Source organism: Gallus gallus, chromosome 4 (genome assembly GCF_016699485.2).
Source record: "Gallus gallus isolate bGalGal1 chromosome 4, bGalGal1.mat.broiler.GRCg7b, whole genome shotgun sequence".
NCBI lineage: Eukaryota > Metazoa > Chordata > Aves > Galliformes > Phasianidae > Gallus > Gallus gallus.
Genome location: NC_052535.1, coordinates 81,338,907 through 81,365,322, shown reverse-complemented (window position 1 = coordinate 81,365,322; position 26,416 = coordinate 81,338,907). Strand labels below are relative to the sequence as shown.

Below are 26,416 nucleotides of genomic sequence, written 5' to 3'. Positions count from 1 at the left end.
ATGCTCAAGTCTCTTATGCAACCAAAGGCAATCAGCTGTGGTGCTTAGGCTGAAGTGTAGGTCTGGAACATCATTGGCAATGTCACTACAACCACAAATGGTGCTTTCAGAATCAGAAAGCTACCGATACTCTCTCAATTCCCCGCAGACATCTATATCATATTATTTTAAAGAACTGTTACTGACTTACTGCTAATATTAATAGTGGTCTGCGTTTCTACTGATGAACAATGATTCTCTGAAATACAAATAACAGCTTATATTAAAACAAAACCAGTAAAAAATTACTTACTGCTGCACTGTAAGGCATTCAAAATCTCACAGTAGGACTGCTACCCCTGTTTTCATTCAAATCACCTGTGCATTATATGTAATGAAACAGCCTGTATGTGCAGAATCATACTACTTTCAACCCACCATGGACTCAGGACCTGGATAAGTAATATCCACAGTAGCTACTTCTGACAAACTGTCTCCCTTTACTATATGTATGCATATATATATATATGTATATGGCAAGCAAGGCTTGAAGACAGTTTTCTAAAATGGCATGCTACAGCTCTGTGAGATTGATAGAGCTTTGCAACCAGGTAGCTGTAATCATTTACCTACACTGGACCTTTGCCTTAGTCTTGTTCCTGGCAGTTTCACAAGAAAAAATCCTTAGAAATAAAGGGTCAGCATTATTATTATAGAAAGTTTCAACCCAAGTGGCTAACATTAGCCAAAGTTCTGATGTGTAATAGGAAGATTGGTCTTGAAAGAGAAAATGATAGAAAATTTTATGGAAAGTTTTACTGGAGTACATACTCAGAGACAAGCTGCTTTTGAAAGCCTTCTGCCTATTCAGAATACAGAAACACATTCTTGTGCAAAACTACCCCTCCTGTATTAAAAACATATGTGTGAGTTAACTTCAGTTCCAATAAGCATGTATGCTCAAAAAATTCCATCTGGTTACTTGTCATCGAACAAAAGGGAAGAAAAATACCCACCTCACTGGTATCTTGTTTTGATTTTTAATGACTAAGTGTAACAAAACCAAGCAACTATGAATGACACAATTGTACACATACATTCAGTAACTTCAGATATGTTAGTCTGTAAGTTTTGTGAACTGACCTCTATACTTATTCCTTCCTCATTCCTCCTCCTCTTCTCATACAAAAGGTTCATATACAGTGCAGCTCTGAGTCAATGCTCAGCACATAGAAACATTTAATTACCTTCAGTAGAAAATGCATCAAACTAAACAATGAAATATTAAACTTCTCTGAACTTTAACAACCTGTACCTCAGGTGTCTGCTTTCATTGATCAGAATACTTTGACTAACTATAAGATCAGTATTTTTTTTTTACTAGCAGGAATCTTCTGAGAGTTCACACTTCCTTGTGACGTGACTTATTTCAAAGGCTGTTACTTGATTCAGATTTATAATGTAATCATTTAACGTGACAGTGCAAATACAAAACTAAGTGGACCACAGAAAGTTTTCTTACAGGACAACTCTTCAATCCTTAGAATTTCGGAGGGACTGCTTGGTTAATCCTGTTCCTAAAATCCCTCTGTTATTTGTTTTATGATCATCAATTGATCCCATGAAGGAGAACAGATGTTTATAATTCATTGTGTTGAAGACCTTGAGAGATTCTGCTGGATAAGTCTTGCAAATGCTTCTTTACCTAGCACAAAAAGGAAACGTATCAAACAAATTTCAGTACGACAACGAATTATGCTAGAAGAATAAATAAATCAACCTAATATATTCAGATTTTGCTACTAGTACATGTGGCAGCTCTTGGGAAGAGCTGAGAGTAGGAGATTTTCAGGCATTTTAGGATTCGGTCTGTAAAAACCAATCATGCCTATTCTGCATTAAACATGGAGCACAGGTGTGCTTAACCTCCTCCTCTGGAAGATGTTTACCTGCATGAAAAATCCAGCACTGAGTAACTGACACTGCCTCCACTACTGAGTCTAATTTTCAGCAAATATGTACACTGGATTTATACAGACCTTATATCCGAGCTCCTTTGTCTTTTCTTCTAGCATGGCATATTTCTCTCTGTTTCTGTTCAGATGCTCCTTATCTCCAGTCCCCTCTATATGTTTTAGTTTCTCATGTGAAATCTCTAATTGCTTCTGATAGTGATGATGTTTTTCAATTTTTGCTTCAAAGTGTTTCAGCTCCTCCTAGGACAATGCACATAAGTAGTTTCACATATGTATGTATTTCAAACATTAAATAATGACTTTTTTTCCCGATGCCTGAAAAGCAATATAGAATTGGCTGCCCTAAGAGTAACACAGAGTATTTCTTTATGTGGGAAAATACCTTTCCAGGGGAGATCTTACTGGAATTCTACTTACCCGAAAAGATTCTAGCTCTTTCTCAGTGAAATTGGCTGATTTTGCCATGTCCCACAAATCAATCACTCTTGGTTCTTCAAATTCTAAACAAACACATATCACCAAATGAAAATCTGGACATAATGCTTTTATGCAAGATAAGCATGCAGATACATCAAACAGTCTATTACTAACAGGTGTTAGATGAAAAGGGAGAAGTCCAAGTACTTCACTTAAGACAATAGTATTGTAGCAAGCATTTATTTAAATAATTTATTTAAAAGCAAAATAAAAATTCCCCGAACTAATTAATGCCATTGTTTGCCCTGCACATTGCCTAACTTACCTGGCCCCTGGTGCAGAAAGTGTAATATCCCTTCCCATGTTAAATGAATTTACTGTGATTAAATGAATTAACTTGCTCACTGATTTTTACTTAATAAAATTGATACCAACTAAACGTTAAAAAAGTACCACTGAATCGTACCACTGGTTGCATCATATCCTTGGTGACTGACTTTACGCAAACGTTCAAAGCCCTGGTTGATGCTTCTTAGCTTCTCTTTAAGTTCTCTGTGTTTGTTGTGCAAGACTTCCTCTTTCACCGGGTTCTCTTCAGATGGGTTGATTACATTTTTGTGAATATCTGTTGAAAGAGAAAAGCTATACTGACTGGGGGCCAAATCCTAATAGGTACGAAGCCCTAGATATCCCTCAAATCTGGGATGGATAAAATATAATCAGTTCTTATAATAAGTAAAGCACTGACATCATACTCTAAAAAGCACTTACTCCTTTTGCAGGTTAATGCTCCTCAGTGTTCTGGAGGGCAGTATTACAGAAATGCCTTTTACCTCCTGCTGGTGATCAGCTGAAGTTTTAATAAGGGAATGTTCTAATTTCCCTAGATAGCATTATCTCAAGGAAATTGAATAGGTATGGTTGGTAAATCCTATAACCCTCCCTCAGATATTTCATGAATTAGTCAGGACATCCAATGTTGAAATAACTTCCAGCAGCTTCAGCTTGGACTCTACAATTCAATCAAGCTGCCTGCAAGTTTTAGAACAGTTTGATTCTACCAAAACTTTAACTAGGATTAATACAGCAAACTGGATACAGATCCTAAGGCTCAGTGCCTAAGATATATATCCTCTTGGGCTTCCACTGATGAGAGGATACATCCATGTCTTGCAGACTTTAGAACCACGATCTGCAGCAGTAAATCTGTGCTTGCTACCTAATTTCCAGTAAACTCCAACAAGCCGTTGTTAGTAATCTGATGCTATCTTCACTGCTTGAAACACAAGCAAGAATTCGAAAACTGAAATGGCATTTCATTAGTGGCATGATTTTTGGCAGCTAATGTAGAATTAAACCAAGCAAGTATCTGGAAATGTCAGCATCTGCAAGCTGTTCTAGCAGGAATGTCAGACTGAGGGATTTTCAAAGAAACTTGGAAACAATGCAGGCAATAGGCAGAGATCTGGAAACATCAGGAAAATGCTCGGACACCTTCAGTTCTGCTCACGGTCTCAAGCAGAATATTGTATTCCCGAATCTTTTCTTTGTGATGTTTAAATTCTCGCCAAAGCTTATCCAGCTCCTCATCTGAGAACTTCCCAGAGGTCTTGGCCTGAAAGAAACATGAGCTCATTATGACTCCCAGGCCAACTACTATTACATGCACTCCCTTGCTGAAACTTCTCCCTGCCACATTTAGAAAATGATTAAGCCCGGGTCTTCCAAAAGATCTTCTGTTTTGAATCCCATTATATAACTTTGAGGGCAAAACGAGACATTCAAGAACATGGTCGCTTTAATCATACCAAATTGAAGTTTGTTTCAGATCTACAATGTTGGCTTGCTACAGGACTACACTCAGCAGTTAGTGAAGCACTAATTGCCCACAAGTCTCATGACTTACCTCTTGCAATGATATGACCCAAAGTGAAAACTGCTCATACCTATTCAGCCTTAGGGAATACCTCTAAGCGATGAACTTTACTACTCCCCAAAGCACATGACAATGTATCCTTTGCCAGAGCTGCATCTGGTTACAGTGACATTTTAAAACACAGCAAAACTTTTCTCTGCTTTACTACCATTGCACTAGATTGGTCTAAGAATTCTTCGCTTTATACGACTATTTGTTTCTAAAAAACAAATTCCTTCATTTTTTTTTTTAAGAATACTACTTTGCCAGTTTTAGCTGCCCAGACAGTATACTTTCTATTTATTTTTCATGCAAATCCTGGAAGGTTTCACTTGAAAACATTGTTGGAAATGTCTTTATTTAATGTCTTTTTAACATTTCCCCAGACACCTTTCTCCTTTATAAATATTTCATGAAATAGTTCTATTTTAAATGCAAAGTTAAAAACAAAACAAAAAACACAGAAAGAACAATGAGAAGAATATGAAAAAAAAGCAAAAGGAAATCATGAGTTCAGTGACATTTGAGAAACTATTCTATTTGTCTTAATGGGCAGAGGATCTGATCCTCCATGATTGCTGTGGGTGTTTTGTTTGGTAAAGAGAACATGCCAAACCTACTGACTTGGATGCACATGGAATGCCCACACTGCACAGTGATACGTGCTACAGAGCACAGCAGTTTTTCCTGTATTTAAAAAATAGATCAGCATAGCTTAAAGCTATTCAGGTCCCAAGATTGGAGGCTCTCAGAAGAGAAGAAACACTTGTTTCCTACACTGCAGTTCCTGGAAATTTTACCCACCTTGCTCCATAATTTTTCCAGTCTTGGGTCATCCAGTGTATCACTTTCTGTACCATCTTTAATGTAGTTAGTATCAGTTAAGTGAGAGTCCTTCTTTCCGTTCATTCCATATTTAGTCATAATGACTGCAGGGGAAATAGAAGATACAGATGCATTAGAATCACCCATCAATGCACACAAGGCTGGCTGCTGGCTGCTGTATCCTTGACTTTCAGAGTTAGATTTTGCAGCTCACAGTGGGTAGGTTAACAGTTTAAGATGAAGAGTTTAATGATCTTTTTTGAAAACATCAGAAGCAAAGGAAGCCGTTAGCCTTCTGACATCCTTGCTGACCTCCGAACAACTCTTGCATGCTGAGTGTCTTGAAAGACAATCTGTCACTAAATGGTTCAAACTCTTACAGAGGTGTCTAAACAAACGTTTCACGCAGTTTAAACCTCTTCTGCAAAGGTTTAAAGGTTAAACCTTACCATTTAAGTTGCGTCTAAGCTTGGCTTCTTTCTCTCCATCTTCATCTAGCCCTTCAGCCTTCAGTTTTTTCCAGCTTAGCTCATCCTTTTCTTGTATTTTCAGATCACTGTGTAATTCTGCTAGTTTCACAGCAGAGAGCTGAAGCTAAATGAAAACAGAGAAAGGAAGTGACTCCATTCAGTTTTCCTAACATACAACAGGCAATAATGACCAAACTTCTCAAGTTTTGTGCCTTGCCAGCATGTATGCTTTCTTTTGGACTAGCTTCTAACCACACAGTCTTAGTGAGTTGGTAAATTCCATTTGTCAGTATGGTTTTGCAGATGATCAGGACACTGAGCACGACCTTGCAGGTCACACAACCCATTTATCAGCATTTTTTACTAGCAACATAGTGCATAGTTTTCAAAGATACCACTTATCAACACGGTTTATGTGCACTAAAAACATAAAAAACCTAGAAGTATTCCTGTCCTACATAATGGAAGAAGAAGAGAACATACTCAGGTTGACACTACAAATAAAAAAGAAAAGGATTTAAATGACTGATAGGCCACCTTGAAACTTTGTGAAATACACAGAGAAAACAGGAACAAAGATGATAACTAATACGCAGCTGGCTAAGCAGCACTGCTGCAAGATGAGCCCAAACATTTGAATTTCCAGATCTGAGATGCTTTAGTTATTCGTTGAAACAAGGAAATGAAACAAATGTTCATGCTTAAGAACTTTTTGCATATGTATTTATAACGAGAAGGTGGGAATGAGGAAAAGCCCAGAGAAGAGAGGCAATCAAAACACGTGCCAGCAGTGTGACCTCCAATGAAGTTTTGCCTGAGCTTTCCGAGTTGTCCTGCTTGAGGCTGCTGAGCAAACAGCTCCTGGGAGCTCAGATCCATCCCTGGACCAGCTGGGCTCATCTTTTCTATAGCACAAATTTACTGACTGGTTGGTCTTTTTTCTTTTTTTCATTCTTTCTGTCATTAAAATCAGATAAAAGATTACAAAAACTTGCATCTTGAGTGAGAATTCAGTATGCTTGACATACACCGATTCAGATCTCAGTATAATTTTTAAACATCAGAAATTGACATTTAAACTGATGCTACTGAAAAGACTCAGCCATTCATCTGAGCATCAGCAGGTTTTAGTTATTTGAACACAACTAGGAAAAGTGTCATTATTCTGAGTGCACTGAACTGTAGGGAATCAGGAATCTCTGCACATTACTGTTTCTGGTTTCAAGGTAGACTCTTCTATCACATTCAGTGGCGCAAGACTACTTAGTTACTGCAATTTTTAAACCAGGTTTTACTCTGCATCTTGCACTTAGCCTACCAAAAACTGAGAGTACTTGGAATCACAGATAAATAAATAATTTATAGAATGTATTAAAACTTCTGATCCCTCTAGTTCTAAAGCCTCTCTGTAATCTTCTTTAACCAGAACTGTTTGATGAAAGCTAAGCACTTAGCAGAAACCACTTTAGTTATGAATGTTATGCATTAAAATAATGAAAACCTTATTTACTTCTTTACTTTTCTGGAGCAGGCTGACCTGGACAGCCAGAGCTTCAGTGCTGTGGTGGCACCAAGTAACACTGTTTTGCTGAGCAGAATTGTGTTCTGATGTTCTGAGAGGAAGACTGAGTAAAAGTTTGCTATAAATTGTGAAGGAAATGACTAATCATTACTTGGCAGTTCTGTACTCTAATGCCATAATGACTTCATATGTTCACAGGTTGAGCAAATCCAGGATAAAAAAGCCACCATCAATAACTCAGATAGCAATTCAACTCCTAAGTACTGCAAAATAGGACAATATAATCTTTTAAATGTACAACTGCCATCAGAGACACACTGATGTATAAAAGATGACACAGTACAGTTTATGTTAGACCTCCACTGCAGTTAGCACAACCTCATAAACACATAGTTTTGGGTTTTCTAGAAGCACCAGAGAATAGCATCAGATCATCTAAATAGAAAGTTTGGGGATGCCTCTTCATTAACCAAACATTTTAAATGGTCAATAAAAAATAAGGAATTAAATTAAGTCCATTGTTTTCTAAGGAGAAAAATTCTATTCTAAATTCTCAGATGTCCAAGAATATTTTTCTGACTGTCATTATAATTTGGTATGTAACTTTTAAACAGCACAAATTCTGCTGGAATCCCCTTGCCTGTCCCAGTTACATAATATAAAAGTCAATACATTAGGGTAATTAAAGCATAGAGGTCATGATCTGCTTCCTTCAAGATCATTTCATGCAGGAACTTGAATAACATCAGGTAAAAAAAGTGTTAACAGATGACACTTTGCACCACTAATGTCAGTCGTTTGTTGGACTAGCTAATGAAGAGCAGAGATGGAAAGCTAAGTTTAATGATTAAACAACAAAGCACTGAGGTCAAGATGCACATTCCTTGTTCCTTATTTAGGGGAACTGTTAGGTCCCAGTTTGAAGTGGTGATTGAGCACCTGGTGAAGGCATGAGGCTGGCCTAGGCAGCACCGGTAAACTGTTTGCACCTGTGCTCCCATGAGACCAGAAGGGGTGGACCCAGGGTGGAGCCACCCTGGGCTCAAATAAGGGCCAGCCACTAATAGGAGAACATCTTTTATACCCAGGCTGCTTTCTCAAGAGGGGATGCTGTGTAGTTGTTGTCCCTTCACCAGTTGGGTGAGTTCAGTTCTTCCTTCCATGTGTGACTATTGGCCTAATGGTAGTAAATGTTGCTCAAGTACACGTTGCTTCTCTAAAGTCTGCCTCGGGTGCATGAAGTTCTGTAGCTTGGTTTATCCTGACAGGCTTACTGCCATTTTTCATGTTAGCCTGCTTGGCCAAGACTTAATCTAGATGATGTAAAGCTTCAAACTTGAATTCCAGAAGATCCAGGTACAAAAAAGAAAAAAGGAAGATTGGGGGGGATGGGAGGGAGGATAAGAGGAAACAGTACCATACTAGTTTAATTCCAGTCTCAGTGCTGTTTCTTCTTCAGTTGCCAGCTCACATCAGGAGCTGCATTATCATGTGCTGCCCTGTCCTCTACCTGTCTCCCAGGGAGAGGAGGAATGTTATGTTTCTTTCTTTTGATGTGCTGGGATGATGAACATAACTCCACAGTGTTATGGCAGGGCTTTTTTTTTGTTTTGTTTTCACTAAACCCTATCAAATTCCAAGTGTTGCCCAAGGAAGAATGCCATAGTTTCAATTCAGTAGCTTAGATGGGGTAATGCCCATCTACAAATAACTTATTTTTGCCTGGAAGAACTGAGCTCTTATCAGCAATGATTCTTTTTCAAATGTTCTACAATACTCAGGACATGAGTATGGGTGTGCAGAGCACTGCAGTGGTTGTTCTGCTGCATTGTGATTACCTTTTTTAGCTTAGAGCGCAATGAATTTTAAGATAACTGTCACAACTATGGCTATAATCTGTATAAGTCTGCAGCCTGAGAGGCCAAATACATCTTGGGCTACATCAAAAAAAGAGGGGTGGCCAGCAGGGTACGAGAGGTGATTTTTCCCACCTCTAACCGATATGGAATACTATGCCCAGGCATGGGGCCCCTGACTCAAGAAGGAGGAGCTATTGGAGTGGGTCCAGAGGAGAGCCAGAAAGATTATCTGTGGGCTACTATGAAGAAAGGGTGAAAGAGCTGGACTGAGTTAGCTTGGAGAAGAAAAGGCTCTGGGGAGACCTTATTGCTGCCTTCTGGTATGTGAAGGGAGAGTATAAGCTAGTCGGGGACTGACGCTTTACGTTCACTAAGAGTGACAGAACCATGGCATGGGTAAGGTTGAGCTCTATTATCTTTAAGCTTGATTATCTTTAAGGTCCCTTCCAATCTAAGCCACTTTGATTCTGTAATCTGAGAATGGCAATACCCATTTGCTGGCCCACCTGCATGAGACTGCATCACTTAGTGTAAACTCCATACCAGAGGGACTCCATCCACCATGATGGAGGGTTTCTTATCCTTCTGTGCTGAGTTCCTGTCCTAAGCAAAGCAAGGATGAAAGCTGCTGCTACTGAACAGAGCTGAAGCACTCAAGCAGTGGGTGCAGGAGTCAGCCTCAGACCCTCCTCAGTACCAGGGGTGCTTCACACTCTCTCTCTACCTTCTGTTTCTTCATCATGAAGTTTTGCTGTGGGATGTAACTATGGAAAGATACGCTTCTCATAACCCAGGTACGTACGGCAGAAGAGAGGAACGGGGCACCTCCTGAGGGCCCTCTCACCGCAGCGCAGTTCCCAGCCCTGGGGCAGGCCCAGCGGGCGGAGCTGCGTGACCAGTCCATGAGGTGCCCGGCAGAGGCACCAGGCCTAAAACCCAGGCAAAAGCCCCCCTAGCCCCGCGCTGGGGCCTGGTAACGCGGTGCTGTGGCCACACACGAACCACTGCCGACCGCGCACCGCCTCAGCCGGCCGAAGCGGCGCGGCCCGCCTCTCCTCCGCCTCGCAACAGCTCCTCCCGCGCTGCTCCACTCACCCGCTGCGCTTTCTCCCAGACCTGATTCAGCCTCACCACCCGGAACTCCCCGGCCTCCCGCCGCTTGGCGTCAGCCAGCCCCTCGTTGGCCTCCCGGGTGTACTTGCTGGCCCGAGCGCTGACGGCGAGGAACGCGGCAATAACAGCCACAAGCGTCCGCGTCGCCGCCATATCGCTCCGTGCGCGGAACTACGAGTCCCGAGATGCCGGGCGGCACGCAGCCTTCAGCGCCGGGGCGGGCGGCTGCTGAGGGGCGGCCTCTGCGCCCTCCTCCGCGAGGGAGGGGAGTGTTGGTGTTTGAAAACGGGCTGAATATTCAGCTGTAGATCTGAAAAGCTAGCGTGAAGTTTGGGGTCTGTGCGGTGTGAGAGGAATTGGGTTGGAGCGGCATCTTTTAATTTTTTTCTGAGCGTTTGTTGCACAAAACGTGGAAATACAGTTATGTGTGTGTATATAGAACGCTCTCCTTCTTTGCCCAGTGTGTGCTGCTCCCTGTGCTGTGTGACCCTCATTGAGTTATCCTTACCCACTGTGTGGGGAAAAGGCAACTCCTCAGGTCCAAGCACTGCCCCTTCAATCAGTCTGAGGTTTCTGATATTAGAGCCCTGCTCAAGAGTGTATGAAAAATAAAGAGCAGTTGAAAGCAAGAACAATAATTGGTGATCTGGGCATAGGGATCGAGTGCACCCTCAGTAAGTTTGCAGGTGACACCGAGCTGGGAGGAAGTGTTGATCTGAGGGTTGGAAGGCCCTACAGAGCGACCTGGACAGGATAAATTGCTGGGCTGAGGCCAGTGGGATGAGCTTTAACAAGACCAAGTGCTGCATTTTGGTTACAAAAACCATGCCCTTGGGGTAGAGTGGCTGGAAAACTGTGTGTTGGAAAAGGACCTAGGGATGTTAGTCAGCAGCCAGCTGAACGTGAGCCAGCAGTGTGCCGGGGTGACCAAGAAGGCCAATGCCATTGTGACTTGTATCAGAAAGAGTACAGCCAGCAAGAGCAGGGAGGTGATGGTCCACCTGTGTTCACCTCTAGTGAAGCTGCATCTTGGGTAATGAGTTCAGTTTTGGGCCCCTCACTACAAGAAAGACATTAAGAAAGGCAACAATGTTGTGAAGGATCTGGAGCACAAGTCTTAAACAGACAAGCTGAGGGAAGTAGGATTGTTTAGTCTGGAGGGGAGGAGGCTCAAGAGAGACCTAATGATTCTCTACCTTATAGAAAGTTGTGGTGAGGTGGGGATCAATCTCTTCTCCCAGATAATTAGTGTTAGGACAAGATGTATTGGCCTCAATTTGTGCTAGGGGAAGTTCAGGTTGGACATTAGGAAAAAATTCTTGGAAAGAGTGGTCAAGCATCGGAACAGGCTGTCCACAGAGGTGGTGGAGTCACTATCCTTCAAAGTGTTCAAGAAATGTGTAGGTGTGGCACTGAGGAACATGGCTTAGTGGGCATGGTGAGAATGGGTTGACAGTTGGACTGGATGATCTTTAAGAGGTCTTTTCCAACCATAACGGTTCTAGGATTCTATTCCCCGTGAGGGGGAAGGACTTTGTTCTCCACTGGAGAAAGGAGACAGCTCTGCTCAAAACAGCCTATAGAGTGTGATGGTGTGGGGAGGAGGAGGACTGTGGGGAATGTAGTAATGAATAGATTGGGTTGTTAGTGAAAGGAGTGGACTATGAGAACAATCCTGAGGTCAGTGGTGCGTGCTGAGCACAGCTCCTGGACAGGACTGTCCATTGCTGCATGGTGCCCACCTCCCTTCGTGGTGCTTCCTCTGCAGAGCACACAGCCAGGAGGTGCGGCAGGCCATGGGGTGTTTTTGGAAGATATTAAGTCAGACTGTATTAAGCAAAAATATGTAATGTTGGGGAAAAATGTGCAATGATAAATCCAGGGCTGGTATGTATCCTCCCCCACTATTAAAAAGTCAACTAAAATTGAATGCCACCATCATGGAAGAGCAGGGAATGTGCACTGAGATGCAGGGCACACTCCACGTGCGTGTTTCTGAGGGAAAGACAGAAGAAAGTTCTTCCTTCTTTGGTCTTCCTGCTAAGCCCTTCTTTGCATTCTGCAGAGCTTGTGTAGTATGAGATCTTTGGCATGGTTGGGCATTTCTGCTTTGCATTTTATTTTGCACAGTATTAGAGCCTGGCTGGTGGTGGAGGCAAGGATTCACTACATTAATTTGCTTCGGACCTTTTGTGTGACTTTGAGCAGAGCAAAGTGTAGCGCTGCAGTACTGTCAACACCAAACCTTCATGCATTATAAATCAGTCATGTGAAAACAAATAGACTGCCCAAACTATAATGAGATTTCTGAAAATGACACCCTGAGGAGGATTTTTACTGGACTCCAGTTGTTTTTCTTTGCTTTTTTTTTCCTCCATAAGGAATATAAGCATCTTTTTTCTCTTCCACGTTTTCTTAAGTTTGTGCTGAGATTCTCAGTCATATGGACTTAGAAGCTCTTGCTGTAAAACTGAATTGTAGAAGCAGGCAAAAGTCTCACAGACTTGCCTCATTTTTAAAATAGAAGATACGCTGCTGTTTTGAAATATAAAGTATGTTAGTGAAATGGTGGGAAAACAAGTCCATCAGCCATCAGTTTTAGGACTAACCACCATATTATGGAACGAATTTCTTACTAAATTCCTCATTTTATATTGTCTGTGCAGCCTGCAATAAACATTTTGATGACTCTGCTTTTAGAAATGTTAACCTAACTGTAGCAATGCTACAGAAACAGACCAGATTTGTTTTGCATTTTTTTTATTGAAGAAGGCTTTTTTTTATCTTCTAAGCCAGGTTTCTTGCTGCTTTTCCAAAAAATCACCATTTAAGATAGACTGAAGGCTATTTTGTAGCTGAAGACTCTGAACAGTAGTACTTTCACTGTTCCATCACCCTTATAAGATTCTGAGGTGAGCAACATCCATCAACTTAAATTCATAAAGTTGTAATTTTCTAGCTTAAGCCTGAGTTACATCATTTATTATTCTATTAGATTTTAAAGTAATTATGAGCTCTTGTTAACACCCCTTCTCTGTCTTTGTTTCTGAAGGTTAGAAGATCCAGGAATAGAGTGGGTTCTACTTTCCTGATTCTCTTTGTTCCTCGTCTTGTCTTTAAACCTAGCCCCAGCTGTAGTCTTACACACAAAATTCAGTTGAAGACACAGTAAGAAATTTGATAGAAGGGTAAATTGTCATAAAAGCATCTAACCAAAACTCCATGTGGAACATAGCACAGCAGTTAGTTGCAGCCTGATCTTGTGAAGAGAATCACAAGTGTACCTTTAACTGTGCTGTAATCCCACTGGCTCTGCTTGTGTCTGCAGTATTTTATTTGGATGTAGGATTAAGTCCTAGTAGTTTAAAATCTTTCTTGCCATAGAAAGATCCAGATCCTTGCTGATAAAACACTCTTGGAGTAGTAATTTGAAGGCACAGGCACCTTCCGAATCAGAATGGCTCTGGAGTTTCCTTGTGGTCTTTGCTCAGTCAGTGACCCAAGACATTCTTTGTGTCTGACACTTGCTTCTCAGTATAGATTGGTAAACAGAGGAATCTCTCTCTTATTTTACTTCCTTTTAATAACAGAAGAGAGAGCGTCCCTCTGGATCATGTGCATTCTCACAGAATTGTCTAGTTCCTTATGTTCTAATTCACCTTAAAGTGCATTTGTGCAGATATGCTTATGTTTTCCAGGGAAAAACAGAGATAAGTATGTGGACTGACTGAGCTGAAATCTCTCGTCAAAGATGCAATCCTGTTTGACAAGAGATTAAGCCTGGTTTCTTCACTGTCTGCTGTTCTGTAAATCTGTGACCAGGGTCAGTCACCCAGACCTTTTGACTCCTTCAGCTGACCTACCAGAAACGGGATTCTTCTGATGTTCCCACAAGAGTCTGCAATAGCTGACAGTGATAGGAAGTCACAGTAGTATTAAAAACATGTTCTGCATTCATTCTGCAGAATGCCTGGAACCTCATAGGTCTACCTCTTAGAGTGTTGTAAGCCTTCCTTCTCACTGCAAACACTATTTGATGAACAGTCTTCATCACAGCATCTGTCTCTGTGATTCTTTGCACGGGTGTCTCTCAACCCCCTGTAAAGGCAAACCCAGATTAGGTGTCCTTGTGCACTCTCTGAACTTCTAGGCCTGCTTTGTTCCAGTTTTGAATCATAGGAAAACCACTCTGGTGTAGTGTGGATGAAAGCTATTTCTTTTTCCTCACAGTTCATTTAAATTAAATTAAACTTTGTAACTTTTTTTTCTGAGACGACTTCTATATTTTATTCATTGCATTTAATTCTGTGCATTCAAGTGGGAAGTTAAACAATGTCAAAGTGAAGACAATGAATCACATAACGTGCAGAAAATGTAACTTGGGAAAATGTATTATTGCAGTAACTTCTTACCTATATCCTTCCAGTGAATTAATGGAACATCAGAGAAAACTAACCAGGTTGGAATTTATTTTTAAATGTGCATTCTCATAAAATGGATCCTTTATTTTCCAAATTTAATTAGAGTGAAAAAAGAAGCAAGTATTGGGGTAATATTGTACAGCATCTCTGTGGAGTGGTTGATTCTCATATGTGTTAACAGTTTTCTATTGCTATTATCTTGCTGAAATTGCTTCCTTAGCTAAACTGTTCAGGGTAGGTATTAAAGATGAATATATCAAAACCAGCTCATGAATTCTGTTCTTCTAGAAGAGATCACTGTGTCCGAATGTAGTGTTCATTGATTTGTTTTGGGAAGAAATAAACTACCCGTTGAAATTCCTAGCTGTTTTAGTGCACCTGCCTGCTGCTCTAGGTGATGTCTAACTGCTGCAGTGGATCCAACTTTCCTTTTGATCCAGTGCCCAATGAGTGCATTAAAGGCTCTTTCTTCGTAACTGCAAAGGGGACAATAAGGACTTTGTAGGTCTCCAGAGGTCTTTCTAATTGTTGTGATTCTGTGATTCTTTTAAATTATTACCATGAAATAAATAATGAATGCGAAAAACCCCAATTAAACTAATTGCTAACAGGTGTCTCACCTGCCAGTGAAATGCAACTGCTCTGTGAGTTGAAGCTCATCATTGCAACTCATGTTTTGGTCTAGTTCAATAGAAAATGCAAGAACAGTTTAATGAAACAGAACGTGTAATACCAAAAGGATTCTGAAAAATGCCAAGTGTCATGTCCTTGAATACCAAGTGCTGTGTTATTCTCTCATAAAACTATAACAAATAATTGACTGTAACTCTGTTCCTCCTGAATGATCCTTTAGGGAATTCAACAGTGCAGTGTAGAAACAAACCTGACAGATGTGCTCCTTTATTCAGGTTTCTGTCAGAGTAACGGTGTCTTTTTTTTTTTTTTTTGGTCTGGAACTTTGTTAAGGATTCCTTAAAAGCACTGCAGTTTAACTACATCTCTTATTTTCCTGCAAAAAATATAGGACAGCAATCCTGCTAACTCCTGTATTGCGGATTCACACTATGGAGTGTGACAACAGGAGCTCTTCAATATTGAGCAAATGTACATTTGTGTTCATATTTGGCTGTTTTGCCTTAAATCATTTCTACCTCTTGCTTCTCTGTTTCTCTTGTTTTTAATTCCTGTTCCCATGTAACTTCAACTATGTCATCTCCTTGTTTAGATATATCCAGGAGCTTCCATTATTTTCTCTTTTATCATCATCATCACTTTTAAAGTATAACCCACATAATGCTTATCTTCATCCATTATTTTCCTTCAATTTCCCCTTCATTGCCTATGTACTTTTTGAACTTTAGCAAGCAATAGCTATGCCATTCAAAATCTATCTGAACTGCCAACACTCTTCTAGATGCAGAAGAAAGCGTTGTATGTCATAGTTTTGTGTTATTCAGATGTAGCTCAGCATCTTTTTTGTATCTGTTGAGCCATACAATAAACATTTTGTGTTGTGGCATATTTGTTGTCAGACAGTTGTTGTCTTGAAGTGGAGCAGCAGTAATTTTCAAGTTACTGTTATGTTGGGATTGAATTTTTAGTGAGTGGCCTTCAAAGCAGGCTTGGCATCTCATACTGTTACAAGCTCTGGCATGAACATTCAAGGCTGTAAAAGGAGTAGTTTTTCTTTCTAATTACTGTTCCTGAAGTTTCAGCTGTTTAGGACGTATAGGGGTCATGGGAGTTGTAGAAAACAGCCAAATTAACAGATGGGATCTTCTACAAAAGTCCTTCTTCTCTGGAAGATGCAAAGGAAGGATTCCAGGATTAAACAATCTACATCACTGCTATGTTTGAGATCTTAGTGAATCCCAATGGGTGTCACAGAGAAATTAGGCAAGGAGGGACAAACCACAGTTCAGCTAGAAAGACTCCACAAGCCAAACACTGATTTCAGGGTGTTTTGTTTTCATTATTGACTATGAGGCATTCAGAAGAAAAGTATCCAAGTAGCAGTGGCTGGACATTCACTCAGGAGAAGTGGACTCAGCAGGGCAATAATTGTAAAGGGAAATGAAATTGCACCAATCCCACGATTGAGAGCAATCTCATCATTTTGTTATAGTGCTATGGCAGCCTGAAAAATAACTTTTGAGACAAAGACTTGTTCCTTGTCTGAAACATACACAGTCCAAGTGGAGAAATGCTGGCAGGAGTGCAGGTAGGGTTGCAGAACAGACCAAGAGGTACTAAGCTAACAAGTACATGATAACTGGTGAGCATGAGCTACAGGAGGGATGATGAAGTGAGTTTCTTTGCTACAGTCTCGGTCAAAAAGAAGGCAGAGAGGCAGGCAAAACTGCACAAGCTGGAGGCATCCTGCTGTTGCACCCTGCTGTTTCGGTTGGGTTCTGCTGCTTCTGCAAGATGAGCTATCAACAAAGAAAAAGATCAGTGAATTGTTGAGAAAATTATTTTTGGTGGAATAGTGGTTAATTAAAAAGAATTGTTCTGCATGGTGTTAAACGTAGAATAGCTAACACTGAGCTCTCGATTAACAAATCTGCCAGCCAAACATTGAAATAAATGGAAATCTAAATGCAAGCCACTCAACCATTTCTTATTATTTTTTTCCTAGATAGTATTCTAAGTTAAAAAAAAATAAAAAATAAAAAATGAGAAAGACAGAAAGGTAAAGTGAACAATCCAAAATCTGCTGTCTTTGGGAAGGAGTAGGAAGATCCAAGCATGGCTGTTTGTTGCCTTAATGTTAGGAAGAATGTGCACAACAGGAAATGGATGGGGTCTTCAGGGTTACCAGAACAAAATCTGAATGTCTGTCTTTTTTCATATGTGATACATTACATCTTACAGAAAGATGTGGCTGCTGGACATTCTTGCTGCAACACAGCAACAGAGTGAAACAGCAGCAGCTGGAAAAATGCTGTTTTTATACCTTCATTCAAAATGCATTAGCTATCTGCCCAATTAAACCAAATGCTAACAAACTGAATTTCTCTAGCGTTGTCCTCAGTGGCACAAATCTATAAACGTTTATTACGTTGAATTAATGAATAAGTGGGCAGTGTTCAGTGTGGCCTTGATAAAAACCTTTTCAAATGTTCTCCTTCCAGGCTGCAGTTCTGCATGCTTGGTCTGCACAAAATATTTTTGGATGGGAAGCATAAGTAAAAATCCTTTTCAGATCTTTTTGGGAGAGTAAGAGTTATTTGTTATTCTACCCTCTCTCTCTATGTGCCTGCTCTGTGTGGGTACGTAATTCTTATTTTCCCATCATATACTTTATACCCTTCTGGACTATGATGCTAGGCATAAACTGTTTTTTTTTTGTTTTGGTTTTGGTTTTTGGTTTTTTTTAGGTGATCATTAAAATTCATTGATCAGAAATAAATATTGAGCCATCAGGAAAATTTGCAGTCAATCCTTATCCAAAAGAAAAGTAGATTTTATTTTAATCAGATGAAAACTGTTATAGGTCGTGCATTGTTAAGCAATTCACAGCAAAGGCAGAGTGTGTCCTATTCATACTCTGTCTTTGATTGCATGTTTTGAAGAAAAAAGTTTTAAAACCTTTATTTATTTATTTTTTTTTTTTTGTACTTTAAATACAGATGTATTCACCGACTTTCTCTGGCTGTATGGATTATTTGCAAGTGGATCTCCAACTTGAATGGAGAACACAAAAATCCTGAGGCAAGAGATACTGAAACATGTGTAAATTGATGTCCTGGAGTCGATTCTGGTCTTTTGAAGTTCAAAGTAGACTTCTTCCCTATCACCATACCCTAAAAATGTCATAAATCAGTTGTAGAAAATAGATCTGAGCCATGTACTTTTTAAAATTAGACATAGTGATAAGATTGTCTCTTCTATTGGCATTTGATCACATGGAATAATTGCTATTCCGTGTCATAGAAGAGCCACGAGGGTCGAGCATGAACACTCATGTTTTAAAGTGTAAAATTAAATCACCATAATTACTTCTAATACTCTTCAAATTTGCTGCAGCAGTGAGATTGTCAGTGATTAGATTGTCAGAAAATGACCATCTGTGAGGAAGAAAAGGTAAATCATTTTTGCATAGCATTGCTGGCAGTTGTAAAAGGATAGAGATGCTTAACTGTGTTTCTCCAGCCTTGACAGCTGGACAGAAAAGCTGAGTCATATTAACTGGCTATTGGCAAGTAGAATAGATCAGGTTATGGGCTATATCAAATGCAGTTTATCTTCACATACACTGCAACTTAATTTTCATCAGCACTCAGACTTAATGGTGAAAATTTTAGACTGCTTTATTCTACACTCATACTGTCATTTGTACATATAAGGTTTTTCTTACATCAAATTTCTCTCCAGATGTATTGCTGATCCAATTCTTCAGGAGTTCAAGTCCTATGTCCAAGTTTTTTTACTTGTGAAAAGTGCTATTTGTGTTTGCTAAACTATACTGTTTGCCTGATCACAGGGAATTCAGAGCGTTTTTTGTATTCACAGTTTTGTGTGTCTGCAAACTCTTAGATTACATCTGACTCTAAGTCACTAAGGACCTAATCCAAAGACATTGAAATTGGAGAGAACCCATTTGCTTACATGGGCTTTAGATAAGGCCTGGAATGTTCATGCCTACACCCAGGGAAGGGGTAAAGTGCCACCTCTTTATTTGGAAATGGGCTGGATGTGCTTCTACTTTGGATTAATAAAAGAGCAAGTCTTACGTAGAAGAAGATCGAATAATTGGTGGTGCACAGAAAGAAAAGGTGTAACTATTAAACATGCCCACTGAGGATAAGCATAGATAGTGATAATTTTTGATATGAATAACATCATTTGGAGAAATGTAAAGAGCCAGAGGGACTCACATAAGATCTACTTCTCACTTTCTCTGTTCAGCTGCGGTGCCCTAGCATACCAAACACAGCTCTGAATCTAAATTTCGTAGTGGTTCAGAGGTAAGTCTCCCAGCTCCGAGTTCTTTTCAGAAAGATTGACCAGTGTATCTGAGGGAGTGCACGAGAAACCAGCAGATAAATAAATAAATCTCTTAAGATTCATTTCTTCGGAATAGTCTTTGACCACAGGAGGGCAATACTGTTCTATAATAAATTTGGCATGCTCTATCCACTGCAAATCTGGTTTGCAGGCAGGTACCTGAGGGGAGAATGGAACTGACTGTGTTTAATAGTGATTGAAGCCATATTGATCAGCACGTGGATTTATGCCTTAAGCTATGTTTGCAGGTGGTGACCAGCTAGTCTTCCCAATGCTGCTGTGAATATATCATCCTCTTTCAGAAGAACAAATGGCAGCACAGAAATTAGAGAGCTACAATGAGATTTAAAGAAGTGCTGCTTCCCCATCCTTGGCTGAGATTGTTATGGGCGTATGCCCTCCTTTGTATCACACTCTGAAATGGAGACCAGAATCATGAGGTGGCACAAGTAGCAATGAGTATTGCAGCCCATCATGGTGCTGTCGGAGGGTTCTTTGCCCCGTGTCTTGCACCTGTTTCAATCTGCCTCAGGGAGTGTTTAACTGAAAATACTGAGAGCTTGAGAGTGACTCTTGCTAATGCTGGTTGGAGTATGTAGCTGGAAAGGGTAGGTCTTATTTTTCTAACCTTGCTTAAGAAAGTCTGAAATTTCAGTGAATTCTGTAGAGACCGAGGGCGTGTTTTTCTTAATTAGAATCCAGACATAGGAAAGGACTCTTAATATTTTAGATTGCTGATTCGCTCTTTCTCTCTTAGCTGGCCAGATAAATCTTTCCTAGAAAGTTCTCTAGGCTTATTAGTTAGAGGACTCTCCAGAGAAGAAAGTGCTGCAGGTTTTAAATCCCCAAAGCAGATAAGAGAGCTGAACACTCCTTCTGTGGCTCTTAGATGAATAGGAGGTATGACTGCTGCCTATTATGAAAGAAAATGGAATCTGCCACTTTGTTTTCATTGAATGTTAATCTGCCACCTGTGCTTTGAGACCAGTGGATTTAACCTTTAAAGTGATAGGAACAGCTCATTTACACAGCCTGAGAGTTTAGTGTGAGAATAGTATTTATCGCAGTTAGAAATTAAACATTTCTGTGAGTACCATGAGTACTTAAAACGTTACTTATGTACTGAAGTCCCACGTTACTCAAGAAGTTAAACATTAAAATGAAAGTAATTTGTTGAGTCTGGGTGTCTCCTGAGTTTGAAGGCAGCCAAATTCCTAAAGTGATAGAGAAGAACAGGAAGGCTTCTTAGGACCAACTCTCTCATCTGTGTTATTAATTTGCCAGTAAAAATATTCAAGAAAAGTTGAAATCGTATTAAAAGTTAGAAAGGCATATTTATGAAGGCTAAATTTTTAGCTTCCGAGCTAACCTTCTAGGCTATCTGGAAATGAAAATGTTTTGGAGAACGAATGCTACTGATCTGCTGCCCTTTTATCTTCTGCTTCTGTACAAAGGCTCAAAGAGGTCCTCTAGTGAAAGACGCTTCTTCTGAGTGCTGTTTTCAGCCAGCTCTTTGCACGGTAATTCTGATGGGCCTGCAAAAGCTGTCTTCAGCTTCTCTTTAAAAGTTGCTGTACATCCTTTCAGTGTTTTTAGAAAGAAGGAGCATTTGTGTCAGGTATGTCTCTAATGTCAGTTTCTTTGTTTTGTGTTTTAAAGTGTTTTCGTAACCCAGAGCATAGTATTTTGTTTTGCAAGAATAAGTCTTATTGCTTTTACTTTTAATCTTGTCTAAGAGGAACTGAAGCAAAACTAACATTTTTGAGGTACGAGGGAGTAAGGAGCCCTGTGAAAATGGTAAGTCCTTTGCAATGTTGGCAAAATCAACTTCTTTCATTCTTTTTATTCTTTTGCTTGAATAGCATCAACCTTTTTTTGTGGCTAATCATGGAAATGTTTGCTGATTTAAAGGCTAGAAGAGACCATTAAGATAGGCTCATCTGACCTCTTCTGTAAGCCAGACCTGAGAACAAAACTCTCTAATCCCAGAATCACTTTTCTTGAGATGAAGAGCACAGCTTTTAGAAAGACACCACATTTGTTTCAAGACTTTTAGTGACAACAAATTCATTATATTATCTGATAAGTCTTTGGAATGCCTAATTAGTTTCAGATAAAAACTGCATCTTCTGTCCAGCCTGAGTGTAGCCTGAATCAGCTGGCTGCTATGGATGTGTCTGGTTAGTTGCTCGGAACAGAGTACCTGTGAATGTCAGCGCACAATAGCTTGTCTTGTTGCTCCTGGGTCCTGATGCCTTTATCAGTCTAGCAAAACTGCCCACAAATTTCTGATCTAAGCTTGGAGAAACCACACTTGACAACATCCACTGGTGTTTGGTGGCCTGTGTTTGTAGGTTAGTGAGTTGGAAGAAGAGTGGGAGGTGGCAGAATTCACAAAGGCAACTTTATCCAAGACAATCCACGTCTCCCTCTGTCAGCAATGAGGAATAGTTCTTCCTTGACCAAGGGTCCTGGAGGATCCTCTGTAAATATCCCATAGTGTGCACGCTGTACAGTTTTCTGGTAGTTTTCTTGTCTTTGCCATATAAATTTCTAGATGAGGATGAATAGGTACTTTTTGAATATTCTACCTAAGAGAATAGTTGTATTGAGACACTGAAAGTCTCCTGTCATCAATTACATAAAGTGAAATCACCTCTGACCTCAATCTGGAGAGATGTGATGCACTCTTTAGTAAGGCAGTTGTTCTTAGTTAATAATTTTATCTTTTTCCAGTTGTATTGTTGTTTATTTTTGTCTTGCTTTCATCTCATTTAATGTTGAGAAAGCACAATATGTGTGGGACTGTTCGTGGTGCTTTGGCACTTTTCACTCATACAAACCATTGTGACATTCAAACTGAAGAAGAATATTATTCCTGAACATTGGGGCACATGAATTAAAGATTTTTATTGTTACAAAGAAGAGTGTGCTTTAGTTAGTCAGCTGCTCAACACAACCCAACAGCTTAAAAAAGCAGAGAGCTTTTGAACAACATGGCCAGTACATAAAGGTCATGATTTTTCTTTTGTTTCCAACCTTTCCAGAACTAGTGATGTTTTATAGTAAACACATCTCATGCCTTCTATTCATTATTTAACAGGATGCTTTTTAAATCTTATGTAGTAGCTAGGTATTCCAGAGCAGTGATATCTTTGACTATCAAAAGTACAGCTCTTTAATTCAGTTCTCTTTTTGGATCATGCATGGAACTGCACTGACAACGGCTGCCACCCAAGGTAGGAAAAAAACAAACTCCTGAAGTGGAGGAAAGTTATTTTTATGATAAAATCTTGTTGGCTGTCTCATAGCCTTCCAGGGATGCCACGAGAGTCTTAGAGTAAAGGACACTTCAATCTGAGTCAGAGTTAAGGAGAAATAAATATAGTTAACCATTTGATTATCACTGTAGAAATTAAAAGGTGCATGTTCTGATACCAGCTCTGTCACTGACCTGTTCCTTACCTTTAGCAAGGTCTTTCATAAGTTTGTCTCTCTCACTGTTTCTTTTTAAAAGATGAACTTTTTGGTAGTGGAGCTCTTTCAACTGTGATTCGGCTGAGCCTACTCTTTGCGTCTTCTAGGTCTGTTTATACAGTAAATGCTAACAGGGTGCTCTCAGGCTGTGGAGAGACACAACTCTTTTGCAGTTGATTTTTTTTCAGGTGTTATTGTTGTCACAAAATGTAGCTAATGGATACAGTGATGCGTCAAAGGCTGTTCCTTGGTGATAGGCTGCAATAAGGGATGCTTATTTCTCCTTGTTGGATAGTTGTTCCAGGGAGGGAGGAAAAAAAAAGAAGAAAGCAGCTTAAGTTTTTAAACCTATTATGCAGTATTCTAAAAGGTCAAGTTGCCTTGCTTTTTAAATACAATTTAATTGAAAATGGACAGTTGCCTGGATCTTCTTCAGGCATAATGAAGCAGGCTATTGATATGCACCATGTGTCACTGATTAAAATCAGAGGGATAGGAATGTTCAGCCAATTAGGCAATTTGTGAGACACTGGCCCAATTAGTTTGGGACCCTGGAGAGGCAGGTACACAGAAAGATTTTCTGTGTATTCCCTGTAAACAATAAAAGAAACAATAAGGTGCCAAACAATGTCCAGGCTAATAAAGCCAATTAATTACCTGAACTCCCTTGCTACTCTTTATTTTTCCCCTAGAAGATTCCTCTGTAACAGAAATTTACTGTGTAGGTAAATATAACATTAGGGAAACACAATTTTTTTTTATTTTTTTTTTCCATAAGAGGAAATAATGAACTGTTTCATATATTAGGTTTTTGCCAAAAACAGTTCCAAAACATGCATTAAAAACAAAGACCCCAAAACACTGCTGAAATCCCAAACAAGGAACAGTCAGTAAAATTCACTTATAGTTTTTCTATGAATTTCAGCAAAGATATGGATAAGAAATTCTTGTACTTGCTCTCCATAGTTTGTTTTCTGTCTGTGCTGCATAGGCTGTAACTGCAGACAAGGAGTAGAAGCTATTCATTTTTGCTTGTTGAAAATAAACAAAGGGACAAAGGTCTTCTGAAGAACATAATACAGGAACATTTAACAGCTATTAAACATTCCAGAGGATCTCTGAGACCATGAAAGTTTTGCTGTCAGCAGACAAGTTTATATTAGGAAAACACAAAGGCATCCCAACACAAACAGTTCAGGGAAGAGGTCTGCATCATCTGCAGAGATTCTGTTTGGCTTTATTGAAACCTGAATTGCTGCTATGAGTTATTAACAGAAAGACCAGGAACCAAGAGTTTTGTTTATACCTGGAAAATCCTCTAATTTCGTGCTGCGAATATAGCAGTTCCTGAACACTTCATTTTACAGATTTTTGGCTAAAAGAATGGCTTGTTTGGAATTGTAGAAATGGATACGGTCTCAGTGGTAAATGGAAACATTCACTGTGGAAGATGATTACAATTACAGGTGATTAACTCTCCATACATTTCAAATACCAGTTTTGTCTTTCTGGTTCATCAGAAATTAGTTTGTATAGATCCTTGTGAAGTAGAAAGACACAACCAAGTATATAGTATTATTTTGCAGGAATATGCCTTGTCATGAATCTACCCAGAGTACAGAAAAATCTATCAGTATGTTTGCATTGTTGGAATTATCTTTTTTAATAGATGTATTTCATTAGGGAAAAAAAAAAGGAAATGATTAATTAGCTCTCATCTAGGAGATACGTACAGGATGTTCATTAGATTTGCCAAATTTGTCACAGTTGCAATTGTTTTTAAATTGAAGAAAATATTGTTTGACATTGGCAAGTAGAGATGGAAAAGTTTCATTAGGATTACTAGCAATTCAGTCTCCCACAGGGAAAAAGTGAATTGCAGAGGCTTTAACCAAAGATTAAAGCTTTGCATAGTTTGGTTGGCTGCTGTTACAGAACATGTGCTTCACAGCTCTGGAGCATTTGAAAACAGGTTGATTTAATCATGGACTCAGGGGCTTTACACACATGAGCCAGGGAATTAAAGTTCAGCTACTTTGTTGTGGAATAGGTGTTAATCCCAAGGTGACTGGTACCGAGGTTCCTAAGAGATAGCACTCATACTGAAGGCGTTGAAGGGTTTTTGGCAGCCTGGTGCCTATTCATTGCACTTGTGCTGAACAAGGAAGCAACTGGAATGAAAAATAACAAATCCACGAATCCTTCAGGGAAACGTATCAAGACAGAATTAAGGAGTTTACTTCTTTCACCAGCCAAAAATGTCTGATGCAAAGTGTGATTTCTATAACTTATGTAGTTGTCCAGTAGAGTCTGACATTACCTATGAGGTTAACACCTATATTGCATACAGTGCTAGTAGTAACAAATATAGGAACATTTACCTATGGGCCAGTCAGCTGGAGTCACTGGCAGTCTGCACAGAGCAATGTGTGGCTTTTCTGCAGCTATTTTCCCTATGCTGGAAGGTTTCCTTCAAGCTGCAGTACATAGAAAAGGCAGTTTGTGAGAACAAAAGTGTTCACTTTGCAGAGCTCTCCTGGCCCCAATACAGGGCGCAGCTCTCAATTCCTCCTGTTGCACATCCACTGTATTTAAAATAATGAAATGCTTACTAGACCATGGTAAATAAGCACAAGAATGATTTTATAGCTTACTAGCAGTGGTGTTTCCCTGAGAAAGGTCAGTGCTAGACTCCAGTTGCTGAATGTCTAATAGAAAATACTGAGAGCACGTGCTGGGGAAATGGTCTCCTTCTAAATTCTAAATGATTCCTTGAGAAGCCTAGATTTATTAAGAATGCCTTTACTTTCCAAAGAAATTTTAAGTGAGTTGTGCATTAGGATCTTCATGCAGGGCTGAGGAAGGAAGATAGGGTACTTACAGCATAGTTTCTCCAGTATTGGAGTCTTAGGTCCTTTGGTAGCAAGTACTACCTGAAGCTTTTCCTACAGCTGGAGAATTTTTATCAGCTGCTTTGCAGATTTTCTGCCTTGCAGGGTGAGATCATGGGTTCATACTTGCAGAAGCTTTGGTCTTGTTCTGTCCACCTATATTGTGAGTAAGAACATTATCGTCTTTGAAGTATCAACAAATACTTTCTGAATAGAAAAAATAATCCAATTTACTGCAGTTTCTTAGGGAAGAAACTAAGAGGATATGATCAGATAGGTCTTATTTCCAAGGGAAATCAGTCTAAAAATAGATAAGAAATGTGCTTAAGAATACTTAAGTAACAATTTCCTGTTATAAATCTAGATAAAAACACTAATCAGTGCATGTGTATGAAGCTCTGTCAACCAATTCACAGCATAAAATTATTAAATTATATCAATAATAATTACTAGACTGTTAAAAAGTTTTTGCTTCCACAACATTTATACTAATTAATTTCAAACTGTCATTTTCTTTTATTTTGTCTGCAGCTCAGAAAAT

At 39.6% G+C, this 26,416-nt stretch overlaps 1 protein-coding gene and 1 long non-coding RNA gene across 15 annotated transcripts in view; one reads left to right on the top strand and one right to left on the bottom strand.

The window, feature by feature from the left end:
• Positions 1-1,005: 1,005 nt before the first annotated feature.
• LRPAP1 (LDL receptor related protein associated protein 1) lies at positions 1,006-10,258 on the bottom strand. The gene is made up of 8 exons (NM_205062.2): positions 10,059-10,258; positions 5,562-5,706; positions 5,092-5,216; positions 3,867-3,987; positions 2,839-2,997; positions 2,373-2,455; positions 2,019-2,195; positions 1,006-1,684 (listed from the first exon to the last, which is right to left on the bottom strand). The coding sequence occupies exons 1-8, from the start codon at positions 10,227-10,229 to the stop codon at positions 1,619-1,621; spliced, it is 1,047 nt and encodes a 348-aa protein (NP_990393.2). The 5' UTR covers positions 10,230-10,258; the 3' UTR covers positions 1,006-1,618.
• The window catches only part of LOC101751220, a 73,773-nt gene continuing 55,382 nt past the window's right edge, over positions 8,026-26,416 (top strand). For 10 of the 14 annotated variants that reach the window (XR_005859290.2, XR_005859293.2, XR_005859292.2 and 7 more), the window contains exon 1: positions 8,026-8,244. This is a non-coding gene — a long non-coding RNA (uncharacterized LOC101751220). Of the gene's footprint in view, positions 8,245-9,170; positions 9,758-26,416 lie in introns of those variants that run through there. The other 4 variants (XR_005859291.2, XR_005859295.2, XR_005859294.2 and 1 more) reach the window with 2 other exon arrangements.

Excerpts from the sequence above, each read along its gene's own strand:
- LRPAP1 (NM_205062.2), bottom strand. The coding sequence starts at position 10,229 with ATGGCGGCGACGCGGACGCTTGTGGCTGTTATTGCCGCGTTCCTCGCC. Across the intron at positions 3,988-5,091 it reads TGGAAAAATTATGGAGCAAG|GCCAAGACCTCTGGGAAGTT; the intron begins GTGGGTAAAATT and ends TGTTTCTTTCAG. Across the intron at positions 2,196-2,372 it reads AAGAGCTAGAATCTTTTCGG|GAGGAGCTGAAACACTTTGA; the intron begins GTAAGTAGAATT and ends GCATTGTCCTAG.